The sequence below is a fragment of the Oncorhynchus kisutch genome, linkage group LG27 (assembly GCF_002021735.2).
Source record: "Oncorhynchus kisutch isolate 150728-3 linkage group LG27, Okis_V2, whole genome shotgun sequence".
In the NCBI taxonomy this organism is placed as follows: domain Eukaryota; kingdom Metazoa; phylum Chordata; class Actinopteri; order Salmoniformes; family Salmonidae; genus Oncorhynchus; species Oncorhynchus kisutch.
The window spans coordinates 2,012,226-2,029,661 of NC_034200.2; the positions used below are offsets into that span (position 1 = coordinate 2,012,226).

The 17,436-nt window shown below is 46.7% G+C and overlaps 1 protein-coding gene across 2 annotated transcripts in view; it reads right to left on the reverse strand.

Annotated features, from left to right (window-relative positions):
• LOC109879589 (zinc finger protein 704) overlaps window positions 1-9,260 on the reverse strand; it is a 95,067-nt gene extending 85,807 nt beyond the window's left edge. For both annotated transcript variants that reach the window (XM_020471760.2, XM_020471759.2), the window contains exons 1-2: window positions 8,769-9,260; window positions 1,911-2,143 (exon numbers count right to left, since the gene is read on the reverse strand). In XM_020471760.2, coding sequence (XP_020327349.1) covers window positions 1,911-2,143; window positions 8,769-9,062 — 527 coding nt within the window. In that variant the 5' untranslated portion in view covers window positions 9,063-9,260. The remainder of the gene's footprint in view (window positions 1-1,910; window positions 2,144-8,768) is intronic.
• Window positions 9,261-17,436: the final 8,176 nt, after the last annotated feature.

Sequence of the window (17,436 nt, forward strand, 5' to 3'; positions counted from 1 at the left end):
TAGTTCCCCCTCACACAGAGACAGAGACACACAGACACAGAGTTCCCCCTCACACAGAGACAGAGACACACAGACACAGAGTTCCCCCTCATACAGAGACAGAGACACAGAGACAGAGACACACAGACAGAGTTCCCCCTCACACAGAGACAGAGACACACAGACACAGAGTTCCCCCTCACACAGAGACAGAGACACACAGACAGAGTTCCCCCTCACACAGAGACAGAGACACACAGACAGACTTCCCCCTCACACAGAGACAGTTGTTCCAACCTATCAATGGTTGTAAAAAAAAATTGTGAATAAAAAGGCTTAAGTAGCGTCTGACGTTCCCAGACCTCCTGTCTGTTATGTAACAGAGTTATCTATTAGAGCCTGGCTGGCCATGTCCCTGGACAGACACAGCTCTCTCTCCCTCTGACTGCTGCCTGTGTCTGGGCCGCTGTGTGTGTGCTTCTTCAGTCGATCCCTATCAGAGAGAGTGCCCTGCACAACACACCAGTGCACGCGCGTGTGTGTGTGTGTGATTCACAGGGAAAACAGCCTTGAGCTTCTCTCGCTCTGCTAGCCACTGAGTCACACACAACAGTACAATCTACTGACAGAATAACATATAAACAAACACAGACACACGCTTAATGATACCGAGTCTGGATAGATAGAGAGATTATAGAAAGAAAAGGGAAAGCATTAACACTTTCATCTGAATATGAGACATGGATTAAGTCTTAATGATACCGAGTCTGGATAGACAGAGAGATTATAGAAAGAAAAGGGAAAGCATTAACACTTTCATCTGAATATGAGGCATGGATTAAGTCTTAATGATACAGAGTCTGGATAGACAGAGAGATTATAGAAAGAAAAGGGAAAGCATTAACACTTTCATCTGAATATGAGGCATGGATTAAGTCTTAATGATACCGAGTCTGGATAGACAGAGAGAGATTATAGAAAGAAAAGGGAAAGCATTAACACTTTCATCTGAATATGAGACATGGATTAAGTCGCAGGAGTCAATCTCGCCTGGACATAAACATGATTTTTCAGATTAGAAGGGGGTGGGGATCTTAGGGAGTGGATAATTCCACAGCATTGCATGTCCAATCCATGACAGATGCTTCAACACAATGTCATCTAGTATGAAAGATCACACGCTCAACAAGGTGGAACATGGGTATTCTTCTGTAGCGCTAAATGTGTGAGATACTTGAATCTCAATGTTAAGGTAAAAAAATAAAACATTTGTGTGGTTGGCCATGGTGTGCAAGGCAGTGACACAAGCCATTGACATCTTGTGCATTGATTTGTGCATTGACTAATCTAGCAATTAGTTCACTGGCACTATCACAGTAAGAGCAGTATTGGTTTAGGCTTATCAGTCAACAGCAACATGACCATCATTTTTCCCATTTTCCCTCACATGATTGGGCAATCTTGACCTTATTATAGAACTTTGACACTCTGAGTTATTTTCTAAAGTCTTGAGAATATTCCAGAACTATTCTGATTCTGGAACACTGAAAAGCATTCTAAGAATCCAACAGCGGTCATCTGACCAAGCCTCCCCCACAACATTTATACCCAAACCATAGGATAGCTTGAACCACTACAAGGCTAGAGTCAATTCCATTTAAACTCTAGTTTATTCAGGACTGTTTTGGGATTTGTTTTGGGATTTGAGGTGAAAACACCCAATTCTGTTTTCACTTTTTGAAATGCTATGCCAATTCTTAGAGCTATTTTAACTTTCTGAAATTCTATGCCCCGTTCAATGACTGTATCATCTGGACCTGGAATGGTATAGACCCAACTATGGGTAAGGCAGCAACCATGCTACAGGTAATAACCATAACGTTATCCATGCCTTACTAGGTAATAACAGTTATTAGCCATGTGGTCCCTACCTGCGTCGGGGGACAGGTATTTGGGAGGAGGGATGAGGGTATCTCTCCTCAGGTGGAACTTGCTGTCCATTTGTTGCCTGGCAACCGCTGGGCACCAGCGGGTCCCTCGCCTCCGAGTGCATGTGTTTGTCCGCCTTCTGCCCTTTCCGGATCAGGCCGTGTGTGGGACTGCCATTAGTAAGGATCCCAGTCAGACCACTGTTTCTTTCATCTGCCTCCCCACCACAACCTGCCTGAAGGATGAAGAACAATACACACACAGAGAAATGATCGGAATGTTGGAGTCTCACAACTGATGTTAGTGCTTTTTGCTTCCAAAGTTTGTGGTAAAAATAGATCATATAAAGTTAATTACATAGTCCGCATGATAGTTTTAGGCACCATTTAACATATGTTTTTGGCTACATTGTTGGGAAGGGGACATGTGCTGGAGATTTTGTTTGTAAGGAAATATAGAAGCTGTGTCACTGAATCTGAAAGACTAAAAAGAAAAAAGTCAAAATGGTGTGTTTTAAGATCTCTTTAAAAAATGGCCACAGTTTTGGCCCCCCTCAGGTTCTCTGGAAGGCTATTCCAGAGGCTGGGGGCATAGTAACTGCCTCTCCATGGTTTTTGGTCCTAGGCTTTGGGATAGTTAAAAGGCCAGTGCCCGAGGACCTGAGGAACCTACTGGATACATAACTTAAAAGCATGTCTGACATGTGTTGTGGTGCACAATCGAGAATTTATTTAAAAACCAATAGAATAATCTTAAAATGAATTCTAAAACTCACAGGCAGCCAGTGCAGAGACCTTAAAACCGCTGTAATGTGTGCTCTAGTACAGTACCGTATCTTTGGATTGCCAAAAACCTTTAGACCACTAGTGGGTGCATGGTATTGCTGTTTCTCGCACATTAACATATTTTGAGGCGTGCCCTGAAAGAGGCTATATTTTGTTGCACCCATGAGTGAGAATGCTGTACCAATTTAACTCCAATGTGGTTATAGTGCCCCAAGAACTAAACCTGTATAGATGGATAGATATGGATAGATTGGAGTGGCACCAAGTCTTAAACAAGCATTTCTCCATGTCCTTTTGGTCTGTTTTGTCCTGAACAGTCATTCTGATTCCCATGTAAAGCAGCCTCTAGTGTGACTAAAACATCAACCAGAAAATGTATCCTGATAAAAATGGAGAAAACTTCTCTCTCATGTGAAACTACCAGGAAGTCTGAAAAGACAGACTAAACTGAACAAAACATGTTGGTCCCATGTTTCATGAGCTGAAATAAAAGATCTCAGAAATGTTCCATACGCACAAAAAGCTTATTTCTCTCAAACGTTGTGCACACATTTATTTACATTCCTGTTAGTGAGCACTTCTCATTTGCCAAGATAATCCATCCACCTGACAGGTGTGGCATCAAGAAGCTGATTAAACAGAATGATCATTACACAGGTGCACCTTGAGCTGGGGACAATAAAAGACCACTCTGAAATGTGCAGTTTTGTCACACAACACAATGCCACAAGTTTTGAGGAAGCGTGCAATTGTCATGCTAACTGCAGGGATGTCCACCAGAGTTGTTGGAGTTGTTGCCAGATAGAGAAATTAACCCATGATGGCGGTGGGGTTATGGTATGGTGTTATGTTAACATTGTGAACACAGTAACCCATGATGGCGGTGGGGTTATGGTATGGTGTTTGCTGATGTTAACATTGTGAACACAGTAACCCATGATGGCGGTGGGGTTATGGTATGGGCAGACATAAGCTACGGATAATGAACACAATTTAATTTCATCGGTGGTAATTTGAATGCACAGAAATACCGTGACGAGATCCTGAGGTGCATTGTCGTGCCATTTATCTGCCGTAATCACCTCATGTTTCAGCATGATAATGCAAGGCCCCATGTCGCAAAGATCTGTACGCAATTCCTGGAAGCTGAAAATGTCCCAGTTCTTCCATGGCCTGCATACTCACCAGACATGTCACCCATTGAGCATATTTGGGATTCTCTGGATGGCTGTGTACGACAGCGTGTTCCAATTCCCGCCAATATCCAGCAACTTCGCACAGCCATTGAAGAGGAGTGGGACAACATTCCACAGGCCACAATCAACAGCCTGATCAGCTCTATGCAAAGGAGATGTGTCAGGCTGCATGAGGCAAATGGTGGTCACACCAAATACTGACTGGTTCTGATCCACAACCCTACCTTGTTTTTAAGGTGTCTTTGACCAACAGATGCATATCTGTATTCCCAGTAATGTGAAATCCATAGATTAGGGCCGAATGATTTTATTTCAATTGACTGATTTCCATATATGAACTGTAACTCAGTAAAATCTTTGAAATTGTTGCATGTTGCGTTTATATTTTTGTTCAGTATAGACTGAGTGGGCAGGGAGCTAGTAGACTGAGTGGGCAGGGAGCTAGTAGACTGAGTGGGCAGGGAGCTAGTAGGCTGAGTGGGCGGGGAGCTTGTAGGCTGAGTGGGCGGGGAGCTAGTAGGCTGAGTGGGCGGGGAGCTAGTAGGCTGAGTGGGCGGGGAGCTAGTAGGCTGAGTGGGCGGGGAGCTTGTAGGCTGAGTGGGCGGGGAGCTAGTAGGCTGAGTGGGCGGGGAGCTAGTAGGCTGAGTGGACGGGGAGCTAGTAGGCTGAGTGGGCGGGGAGCTTGTAGGCTGAGTGGGCAGGGAGCTAGTAGACTGAGTGGGCTGGGAGCTAGTAGACTGAGTGGGCTGGGAGCTAGTAGGCTGAGTGGGCGGGGAGCTAGTAGGCTGAGTGGGCGGGGAGCTAGTAGGCTGAGTGGGCGGGGAGCTAGTAGGCTGAGTGGGCGGGGAGCTAGTAGGCTGAGTGGGCGGGGAGCTAGTAGGCTGAGTGGACGGGGAGCTAGTAGGCTGAGTGGGCGGGGAGCTTGTAGGCTGAGTGGACGGGGAGCTAGTAGGCTGAGTGGACGGGGAGCTAGTAGGCTGAGTGGGCAGGGAGCTAGTAGACTGAGTGGGCTGGGAGCTAGTAGACTGAGTGGGCTGGGAGCTAGTAGGCTGAGTGGACGGGGAGCTTGTAGGCTGAGTGGGCAGGGAGCTAGTAGACTGAGTGGGCGGGGAGCTTGTAGGCTGAGTGGGTGGGGAGCTAGTAGACTGAGTGGACGGGGAGCTAGTAGACTGAGTGGGCAGGGAGCTTGTAGGCTGAGTGGGCGGGGAGCTAGAAGACTGAGTGGGCGGGGAGCTAGTAGGCTGAGTGGACAGGGAGCTAGTAGGCTGAGTGGGCGGGGAGCTTGTAGGCTGAGTGGGCGGGGAGCTAGTAGGCTGAGTGGGCGGGGAGCTAGTAGGCTGAGTGGGCGGGGAGCTAGTAGGCTGAGTGGGCGGGGAGCTAGTAGGCTGAGTGGGCGGGGAGCTAGTAGGCTGAGTGGGCGGGGAGCTAGTAGGCTGAGTGGACGGGGAGCTAGTAGACTGAGTGGACAGGGAGCTAGTAGGCTGAGTGGGCTGGGAGCTAGTAGACTGAGTGGACGGGGAGCTAGTAGACTGAGTGGGCAGGGAGCTTGTAGGCTGAGTGGGCGGGGAGCTAGAAGACTGAGTGGGCGGGGAACTAGTAGGCCGAGTGGACAGGGAGCTAGTAGGCTGAGTGGACAGGGAGCTAGTAGGCTGAGTGGGCTGGGAGCTAGTAGGCTGAGTGGGCTGGGAGCTAGTATGCTGAGTGGGCGGGGAGCTTGTAGGCTGAGTGGGCGGGGAGCTAGTAGGCTGAGTGGACGGGGAGCTAGTAGGCTGAGTGGACGGGGAGCTAGTAGGCTGAGTGGGCGGGGAGCTAGTAGGCTGAGTGGGCGGGGAGCTAGAAGACTGAGTGGGCGGGGAGCTAGTAGGCCGAGTGGACAGGGAGCGCACCTTGACTGGGGATTCTTTGAAACCGCTTTTGTCAAGCAACATGCAGTGAGCAGTGTTCCAGTGAGATTATTTCGAGCAAATTTGCTGATACACAAAGTAACAAACACTGAAACATCAATCCTGTCATATATGTTTTACAAATTATTTGTTATTCCAACTGTTTGATTATTGTAACAGCGTCAATGTAAACAAAATGTTGACTGTATAATTTATCTAGCATGCCCAAATGGAATTGTCAGCACTGTTTATCAAGCTAGCTAGCTCGTTCATCTTGGACAATTTCAGTTGAAGCATTACAGTAGTGATGTTACGTTTGATACCAGAGCTCCGAGGCATGCGTCGAAATCGCTAAGCAGCTATCTTCGAAGCAGTGTGCCGATGCGTGTATCACTTTGTCAAAGTACGTCATCAATGATGCCCAAAGCTTTGTTTGATCACATGCCTTTTAAAACCGTGTGTTGTAAAACACAAGACTGAACATTCAGGGATGTGTGGGTATGAGGTCGAATCCCGTTGAAGGCACACTATGTCAAAAGAAAAATGTGTGAACCACGCTTTCTGCACATATTTATAGTATAAACTTCTGTCTTAAGCATCCTAAATAATGCCATAGATTTCATTTTTGAAAAATAGTCAACTTGAAGGCAAAAAAGGGACCGCCATATATAATCCACAGCAGGAGAAGACTGAAGGAGGAGAGGTTACTAGAAACTAATTAGGTTTCCTCTTTTATCTGTGGATTCATTGTTGGAGTAGAGGACACATGATATTGTGTGACTCAAAATGAGTCGAGATTCTACAACAATCCAGCAAAATAAAGGACCTTTTACATTTCAGGTAAAAAAACAACCCAATGTTTATATCCCAGGAGAAATTAGCTAGCAGCAGCAAGCTAGCTAGCTAAATGTCCATGAATCTTTTGTGTGTTTTGACCTGTCCCCAAAATAATACAGTTGGTTCAGTTTGTTTTGATATGTCAACCTGCGTGTCCTGATCGCATCTGATGTTGAAGGCCAAAATCAACATAATATTTGGGCGACCCGACCAAATTCATATAGAAATGTGTTTTATAGATCTGTCATTCGCATTGAAAACAAGCCTGTTCTATGTCTGCTATTTCTATGCTTCCCGCTCTTAAGTTTAGTTTTTGCATCTTTAACTTTGGGTTTTGTACACCAGCTTCAAACAGCTGAAAATACAATGTTTTTGGTTATGGAAAAATATGTCACAGCGGTTTAGATGGTACAATGATTCCCTACACTATACTTGCTTGTTTTGTCACAAACTGAAATTAGGCAAACTTTTAAAACTTTAGCAATCAGCAAATGGCGAAGCAGTTTCTGCATAGTGCATCTTTAACCTTCCTAATATTGAGTTTCACCCCCTTTTTCCCAGAGAACAGCCTCAATTTGTCAGGGCATGAGCTCTACAAGATGTCGAAAGCATTCCACAGGGATGCTGGCCCATGTTGACACCAATGCTTCCCACAGTTGTGTCAAGTTGGCTGGGTGTCCTTTGGGTGGTGGATTATTGTTTCACACGGGAAGCCTGAAAAACCCAGCAGCGTTGCAGTTCTTGACACAAACCAGTGCACCTGCCACCTACTACCATTCTGCTTTCAAAAGGCACTTCAATATTTTGTCTTGTGTAACGGATGTGAAATGGCTAGCTAGTTAGCAGTGTTCGCGCTAAATAGCGTTTCAATCGGTGACGTCACTTGCTCTGAGACCTTGAAGTAGTGGTTCCCCTTGTTCTGCAAGGGCCGCGGCTTTTGTGGAGCGATGGGTAACGATGAGGAACCCTCTGATGTGTGCAGAGGGTTCCTGGTTCGCGCCCGGGTATGGGCGAGGGGACGGTCTAAAGTTGCCCATTCACCTTCTGAATGGCAAACATGCACAATCCATGTCTCAATTGCCTCAGGGCGTACAAATCGTTGTTTAACCTGTCTGAGGGACCCTGGTTAAAGTGGATTTAACAAGTGACATCAAAAAAGAGATCATAGATTTTACCCTGGTCGGTCTGTCATTGATATTGCATGCATGTTAACAATATCAAAACGTTTCTATGAATTTTCCATTTGGCATCTCGATGTAATGATATGACAACTGTAGCAGTTTTGGTAAACCCTTCCCTCGCGTTTGTTCCATGCTGGCTGAAGACCTTGTCAGCCAGTTAATAGCGAACACCAGACACATATGAAAGGGGTTAAGTGTCTTAGACGAGTAGGTGAAAGCTCTTATTATATTTGTTGACGTGCTGCAGTCAAATTCTGGCACCAGTAGACGAGCTACCTAGCCATGTAAACCACGCCCCTCTGCAAACACCTTCTGGTTTGTTGGTTAAAAGGCTGAATTTATTTTGAATTAGGTAAGAGAATAAAACATTACCAAATGTGGCATTTTGTAAATGAGTCTTTTTAATAATCCTGCCTCCATCCCACCTCCAGGAATAAGTGTTTGACATGGGGAGGGGACCAGCACATTTATGATCAAACTTTATCAATGTAGAAGCAACAGATATGTTCATACTTTGGTCGTCCTACTTTGATATGGTTTCATCCATATGACCCAATTTCATGAAAACATGATTTTGACTGAACATTTAAACTTTGAACATGCAATGGGCCGCCATCTTAACAGATGAAATCCGTCATATATAGGCTACTAGTTGTAATTAATAGGCTAACTAACTCGGGTTAGTCGCATGCCTGACCTATATTTTCACTTGAGAACATAACCGGGTCACCTCGTCAGCAGAGTTAGCCTCTTCGCTCCGCGAGCCCTGTAACCGTATTGGGCGCACAATGTGTGGGCTACAGGTCTTCCGGAGCGAAGAGGCTACAGAGAAGTCAGAGCGGACTGGTTCTGTATTGCGGGTGACTGCAAAAGTAGCCTTTTCGGCAACAATGGGACTTCATGTGAATTATTTAATAGGGTGGAAATGAATAACTAACCAACTCACTGTTAGACCAACAAATATGGAATAGAACCTACTTTATTCAGGTGGTATTTTTCTCTCCCTGATGACAGGTCATTCACGTTGAGAACGGTGTCCTGTCTTGTACATTCTCTTAAAGATCCATCGTCCAACACGAATTTGTAGAAAACTGCTCCCGTTGCGGGACCATTCTTGCACGCCAGAATGACACCGCTGTCCGCAGTGGCGGAGACAGTAATTTTGCGTCCCTTGGACCCCTCTGCATGCTGATCAATACCGGCTTGTTTCGAAGCGCCCCCGAGACGTATTCCAACAGCGGACATGTCAAGCAGACGTTTAGAATTCATCATTGGACTAGAGAAAGATGACCCGCTTTCTATAGATTTTAGTGCAGATATCTGTAATAAAATACATTTATCGGGATTGTCTGGAATCGATCTCCGTCTGTTACCGCTGTTCTACGGTATAGTTAAAGATTGTTTAGTTATTTAGTAAAAGAAAATACCACGCCTCCACTCCCCTGCGTGTCCAGACCACTGGTGCAGCCTGGTGAGCTTCACAGGGCACCGCCTTCAGTTCACTCTCATTGGTCCTCAGAATACATAAACACTCCAGTTCGGCACGCAGCCGTAGGAAGCAGGCAGCCCATTGGCTAGTTTGGACTTTGTCACTTCTTATCAGCGAAGATTGTGGGGGTGTGTCGCTCCAGCTTGCCCTTTGCCGGCCGGCCGTTGGAAAGGGGAGAAATGAAAACAACAAGTAGGCCAAGACTTGGTTGAAGTCGAAACAGTAGCCTTATGTCTGTGGAGATCAAGTGTATCAGCCTATTCACAACTTGAAAGAGTATCCCAAAGCGGGGAATTAATCACTCGTTTTAACACCGGAAAATAACAAAAATGAGCCTATGCCATTTTATCAGTGTTTCTGTAGCCTAAGTGCCTGTGTTTACATTAAAGGGATAATCCACCCCCAGAAAAAAAACTATGTAACTCAAGTATATTTTTCGCTCAGTGGGTAAAAGAAACATTTTCAACATCATTTAACTTCTAAGTGGTTCCGTCTTAGCCCTGGCAGCCGATAGTTGGTGCTAAATCTGCACTATCTAGGATTGATGTGCATTCCCGGTAATACATGGACAGCTCGTGCATAAAGCAACCTCCATGCAGGCTGCAAAAGCATCATTTTCCTCCTTAACCAGCTATAATGGTGAAAAAAAATGAAAAATATGTGTACTGTCTTAATAAAACACAATTTTCCACCACCAACTATGTTGCACACTGCTTTCACCCAAGTTGGTGAATTGTCTGAAAATGGTGGTGCTCTCTTTAACCTGCTCCGGAAAGTCACTTCCAGTCGTATCTGTGCTCGCTCTAGTCACAAAAAGTGGTGTAAAGTACTGAAGTAAAAATACTTTAAAGTACTACTTAAGTAGTTGTTTGGGGTATCTGTACTTTACTATTTATATATTTGACAACTTTTAGTGTTACTCCACAACATTCCTAAAGAAAAGAATGTACATTTTACTCCATACATTTACCCTGACACTCCAAAGCACTCGTTACATTTGGAATGCTTAGCAGGACAGGAAAATGGTCCAATTCACGCACCTATCAAGCGAACATCCCTGGTCATCCCTACTGCCTCTGATCTGGAGGACTCACTAAACACACATGCTTCATTTGCAAATTATTTCTGAGTTTTGGAGTGTGCCCCTGGCTGTCCGTAAATAAACAAAAACTGAAAAGATTTGTGCAGTTTGGTTAATATAAGCAATTTGAAATAATTTATAGTTTTACTTTTAAAACTTAAAGTATATTTTTGAAATTGCATTTACTTTTGACACTTAAGTATATTTAAAAGCAAATACTTATGTACTTTTACTAATGTAGTATTTTACTGGGTTTAATGGTCTGGGGCTGTTTTCATGGTTCGGGCTAGGCCCCTTAGTTCCAGTGAAAGGACATCTTAACGCTACAGCATACAATAACATTCTAGACGATGCTGTGCTTCCAACTCCATGGCAACAGTTTGGGGAAGGCCCTTTCCTGTTTCAGCATGACAATGCCACTGTGCACAAAGTGAGGTCCATACAGAATTGGTTTGTCGAGATCGGCGTGCAAGAACTTGACTGGCCTGCACAGAGCCCTGACCTCAACCCCATTGAACCGCAGCCTTCCCAGAAGAGTGGAAGCTGGTATAGAAGCAAAGGGGGGACAAACGCCATATTAATGCCGATGACGTTGGAATGAGATGTTAGCTCAGTGTTTAGCTCCCTTTTTTCATTACTATACTGGCTGTCACATGATTTTACTCTGGGGGATTAAAGTACTACTATACTCCCTATACTTACCATTATACTGCCGTTCAAAAGTTTGGGGTCACTTAGAAATGTCTTTTTTTTTTAAAGAAAAGCTCTTTTTTTTGTCCATTAAAATAACATCTAATTGATCAGAAAATAATAAGATGGGCAAAAGAACACAGACACTGAACAGAGGAACTCTGCCTGTAAGGCCAGCATCCCGGAGTCATCTCTTCACTGTTAATGTTGAGACTGGGGTTTTGCGGGTACTATTTATTAATGAAGCTGCCAGTTGAGGATTTCTGAGATGTCTGTTTCTCAAACTAGACACTCCAATGTACTAGTCCTCTTGCTCAGTTGTGCACCGGGGCCTCCCACTCCTCTTAGTTAGAGCCTGTTCTGTGAAGGGAGTAGTACACAGCGTTGTACGAGATCTTCAGTTTCTTGGCAATTTCTCACATAGAATAGCCTTCATTTCTCAGAACAAGACTGATGAATTTCAGAACTCGTTTGGACTCGGACCTGTTCACTGAACCCCTGCCTATCTCCTTGTACTGTTTGGACTCTGACCTGCCTATCTCCTTGTACTGTTTGGACTCGGACCTGTTCACTGAACCCCTGCCTATCTCCTTGTACTGTTTGGACTCTGACCTGCCTATCTCCTTGTACTGTTTGGACTCAAACCTGTTCACTGAACCCCTGCCTATCTCCTTGTACTGTTTGGACTCTGACCTGCCTATCTCCTTGTACTGTTTGGACTCAAACCTGCCTATCTCCTTGTACTGTTTGGACTCAAACCTGCCTATCTCCTTGTACTGTTTGGACGTGGACCTGTTCACTGAACCCCTGCCTATCTCCTTGTACTGTTTGGACTCTGACCTGCCTATCTCCTTGTACTGTTTGGACTCGGACCTGTTCACTGAACCCCTGCCTATCTCCTTGTACTGTTTGGACTCGGACCTGTTCACTGAACCCCTGCCTATCTCCTTGTACTGTTTGGACTCGAACCTGTTCACTGAACCCCTGCCTATCTCCTTGTACTGTTTGGACTCGGACCTGTTCACTGAACCCCTGCCTATCTCCTTGTACTGTTTGGACTCGGACCTGTTCACTGAACCCCTGCCTATCTCCTTGTACTGTTTGGACTCGAACCTGTTCACTGAACCCCTGCCTATCTCCTTGTACTGTTTGGACTCGGACCTGTTCACTGAACCCCTGCCTATCTCCTTGTACTGTTTGGACTCGAACCTGTTCACTGAACCCCTGCCTATCTCCTTGTACTGTTTGGACTCGGACCTGTTCACTGAACCCCTGCCTATCTCCTTGTACTGTTTGGACTCGGACCTGTTCACTGAACCCCTGCCTATCTCCTTGTACTGTTTGGACTCGAACCTGTTCACTGAACCCCTGCCTATCTCCTTGTACTGTTTGGACTCGGACCTGTTCACTGAACCCCTGCCTATCTCCTTGTACTGTTTGGACTTGGACCTGTTCACTGAACCCCTGCCTATCTCCTTGTAATGTTTGGACTCAAACCTGCCTATCTCCTTGTACTGTTTGGACTCTGACCTGCCTATCTCCTTGTACTGTTTGGACTCGGACCTGTTCACTGAACCCCTGCCTATCTCCTTGTACTGTTTGGACTCGGACCTGTTCACTGAACCCCTGCCTATCTCCTTGTACTGTTTGGACTCAAACCTGCCTATCTCCTTGTACTGTTTGGACTCGGACCTGTTCACTGAACCCCTGCCTATCTCCTTGTACTGTTTGGACTCGGACCTGTTCACTGAACCCCTGCCTATCTCCTTGTACTGTTTGGACTCGGACCTGTTCACTGAACCCCTGCCTATCTCCTTGTACTGTTTGGACTCAAACCTGCCTATCTCCTTGTACTGTTTGGACTCGGACCTGTTCACTGAACCCCTGCCTATCTCCTTGTACTGTTTGGACTCGGACCTGTTCACTGAACCCCTGCCTATCTCCTTGTAATGTTTGGACTCTAACCTGCCTATCTCCTTGTACTGTTTGGACTCTGACCTGCCTATCTCCTTGTACTGTTTGGACTCAAACCTGCCTATCTCCTTGTACTGTTTGGACTCGGACCTGTTCACTGAACCCCTGCCTATCTCCTTGTAATGTTTGGACTCTAACCTGCCTATCTCCTTGTACTGTTTGGACTCTGACCTGCCTATCTCCTTGTACTGTTTGGACTCAAACCTGCCTATCTCCTTGTACTGTTTGGACTCGGACCTGTTCACTGAACCCCTGCCTATCTCCTTGTACTGTTTGGACTCGGACCTGTTCACTGAACCCCTGCCTATCTCCTTGTACTGTTTGGACTCGAACCTGTTCACTGAACCCCTGCCTATCTCCTTGTACTGTTTGGACTCGGACCTGTTCACTGAACCCCTGCCTATCTCCTTGTACTGTTTGGACTTGGACCTGTTCACTGAACCCCTGCCTATCTCCTTGTACTGTTTGGACTCGGACCTGTTCACTGAACCCCTGCGTATCTCCTTGTACTGTTTGGACTCGGACCTGCCTATCTCCTTGTACTGTTTGGACTTGGACCTGTTCACTGAACCCCTGCCTATCTCCTTGTAATGTTTGGACTCAAACCTGCCTATCTCCTTGTACTGTTTGGACTCTGACCTGCCTATCTCCTTGTACTGTTTGGACTCGGACCTGCCTATCTCCTTGTACTGTTTGGACTCGGACCTGTTCACTGAACCCCTGCCTATCTCCTTGTACTGTTTGGACTCGGACCTGTTCACTGAACCCCTGCCTATCTCCTTGTACTGTTTGGACTCAAACCTGCCTATCTCCTTGTACTGTTTGGACTCGGACCTGTTCACTGAACCCCTGCCTATCTCCTTGTACTGTTTGGACTCGGACCTGTTCACTGAACCCCTGCCTATCTCCTTGTAATGTTTGGACTCGAACCTGCCTATCTCCTTGTACTGTTTGGACTCGAACCTGCCTATCTCCTTGTACTGTTTGGACTCGAACCTGTTCACTGAACCCCTGCCTATCTCCTTGTAATGTTTGGACTCAAACCTGCCTATCTCCTTGTACTGTTTGGACTCGGACCTGCCTATCTCCTTGTACTGTTTGGACTCGGACCTGTTCACTGAACCCCTGCCTATCTCCTTGTAATGTTTGGACTCGAACCTGCCTATCTCCTTGTACTGTTTGGACTCGGACCTGCCTATCTCCTTGTACTGTTTGGACTCTGACCTGCCTATCTCCTTGTACTGTTTGGACTCGGACCTGTTCACTGAACCCCTGCCTATCTCCTTGTACTGTTTGGACTCGGACCTGTTCACTGAACCCCTGCCTATCTCCTTGTACTGTTTGGACTCGGACCTGTTCACTGAACCCCTGCCTATCTCCTTGTACTGTTTGGACTTGGACCTTGGACCTGTTCACTGAACCCCTGCCTATCTCCTTGTACTGTTTGGACTCGGACCTGTTCACTGAACCCCTGCCTATCTCCTTGTACTGTTTGGACTCGGACCTGTTCACTGAACCCCTGCCTATCTCCTTGTACTGTATGGACTCGGACCTGTTCACTGAACCCCTGCCTATCTCCTTGTAATGTTTGGACGCGGACCTGTTCACTGAACCCCTGCCTATCTCCTTGTACTGTTTGGACTCTGACCTGCCTATCTCCTTGTACTGTTTGGACTCGGACCTGTTCACTGAACCCCTGCCTATCTCCTTGTACTGTTTGGACTCGGACCTGTTCACTGAACCCCTGCCTATCTCCTTGTACTGTTTGGACTCAAACCTGCCTATCTCCTTGTACTGTTTGGACTCGGACCTGTTCACTGAACCCCTGCCTATCTCCTTGTACTGTTTGGACTCGGACCTGTTCACTGAACCCCTGCCTATCTCCTTGTAATGTTTGGACTCGAACCTGCCTATCTCCTTGTACTGTTTGGACTCGAACCTGCCTATCTCCTTGTACTGTTTGGACTCGAACCTGTTCACTGAACCCCTGCCTATCTCCTTGTAATGTTTGGACTCGAACCTGCCTATCTCCTTGTACTGTTTGGACTCGGACCTGCCTATCTCCTTGTACTGTTTGGACTCGTACCTGTTCACTGAACCCCTGCCTATCTCCTTGTAATGTTTGGACTCGAACCTGCCTATCTCCTTGTACTGTTTGGACTCGGACCTGCCTATCTCCTTGTACTGTTTGGACTCTGACCTGCCTATCTCCTTGTACTGTTTGGACTCGGACCTGTTCACTGAACCCCTGCCTATCTCCTTGTACTGTTTGGACTCGGACCTGTTCACTGAACCCCTGCCTATCTCCTTGTACTGTTTGGACTCGGACCTGTTCACTGAACCCCTGCCTATCTCCTTGTACTGTTTGGACTCGAACCTGTTCACTGAACCCCTGCCTATCTCCTTGTACTGTATGGACTCGGACCTGTTCACTGAACCCCTGCCTATCTCCTTGTAATGTTTGGACGCGGACCTGTTCACTGAACCCCTGCCTATCTCCTTGTACTGTTTGGACTCTGACCTGCCTATCTCCTTGTACTGTTTGGACTCGGACCTGTTCACTGAACCCCTGCCTATCTCCTTGTACTGTTTGGACTCGGACCTGTTCACTGAACCCCTGCCTATCTCCTTGTACTGTTTGGACTCGGACCTGTTCACTGAACCCCTGCCTATCTCCTTGTACTGTTTGGACTCAAACCTGCCTATCTCCTTGTACTGTTTGGACTCGGACCTGTTCACTGAACCCCTGCCTATCTCCTTGTACTGTTTGGACTCGGACCTCTTCACTGAACCCCTGCCTATCTCCTTGTACTGTTTGGACTCGGACCTGTTCACTGAACCCCTGCCTATCTCCTTGTAATGTTTGGACTCGAACCTGCCTATCTCCTTGTACTGTTTGGACTCGAACCTGCATATCTCCTTGTACTGTTTGGACTCGAACCTGTTCACTGAACCCCTGCCTATCTCCTTGTAATGTTTGGACTCGAACCTGCCTATCTCCTTGTACTGTTTGGACTCGGACCTGCCTATCTCCTTGTACTGTTTGGACTCGTACCTGTTCACTGAACCCCTGCCTATCTCCTTGTAATGTTTGGACTCGAACCTGCCTATCTCCTTGTACTGTTTGGACTCGGACCTGCCTATCTCCTTGTACTGTTTGGACTCTGACCTGCCTATCTCCTTGTACTGTTTGGACTCGGACCTGTTCACTGAACCCCTGCCTATCTCCTTGTACTGTTTGGACTCGGACCTGTTCACTGAACCCCTGCCTATCTCCTTGTACTGTTTGGACTCGGACCTGTTCACTGAACCCCTGCCTATCTCCTTGTACTGTTTGGACTCGGACCTGTTCACTGAACCCCTGCCTATCTCCTTGTACTGTTTGGACTCGAGCCTGTTCACTGAACCCCTGCCTATCTCCTTGTACTGTTTGGACTCGGACCTGTTCACTGAACCCCTGCCTATCTCCTTGTACTGTTTGGACTCGGACCTGTTCACTGAACCCCTGCCTATCTCCTTGTACTGTTTGGACTCGGACCTGTTCACTGAACCCCTGCCTATCTCCTTGTACTGTTTGGACTCGGACCTGTTCACTGAACCCCTGCCTATCTCCTTGTACTGTTTGGACTCGGACCTGTTCACTGAACCCCTGCCTATCTCCTTGTACTGTTTGGACTCGGACCTGTTCACTGAACCCCTGCCTATCTCCTTGTACTGTTTGGACTCAAACCTGCCTATCTCCTTGTACTGTTTGGACTCGGACCTGTTCACTGAACCCCTGCCTATCTCCTTGTACTGTTTGGACTCGGACCTGTTCACTGAACCCCTGCCTATCTCCTTGTACTGTTTGGACTCGAACCTGTTCACTGAACCCCTGCCTATCTCCTTGTACTGTTTGGACTCGGACCTGTTCACTGAACCCCTGCCTATCTCCTTGTACTGTTTGGACTTGGACCTGTTCACTGAACCCCTGCCTATCTCCTTGTACTGTTTGGACTCGGACCTGTTCACTGAACCCCTGCCTATCTCCTTGTACTGTTTGGACTCGGACCTGCCTATCTCCTTGTACTGTTTGGACTTGGACCTGTTCACTGAACCCCTGCCTATCTCCTTGTAATGTTTGGACTCAAACCTGCCTATCTCCTTGTACTGTTTGGACTCTGACCTGCCTATCTCCTTGTACTGTTTGGACTCGGACCTGCCTATCTCCTTGTACTGTTTGGACTCGGACCTGTTCACTGAACCCCTGCCTATCTCCTTGTACTGTTTGGACTCGGACCTGTTCACTGAACCCCTGCCTATCTCCTTGTACTGTTTGGACTCAAACCTGCCTATCTCCTTGTACTGTTTGGACTCGGACCTGTTCACTGAACCCCTGCCTATCTCCTTGTACTGTTTGGACTCGGACCTGT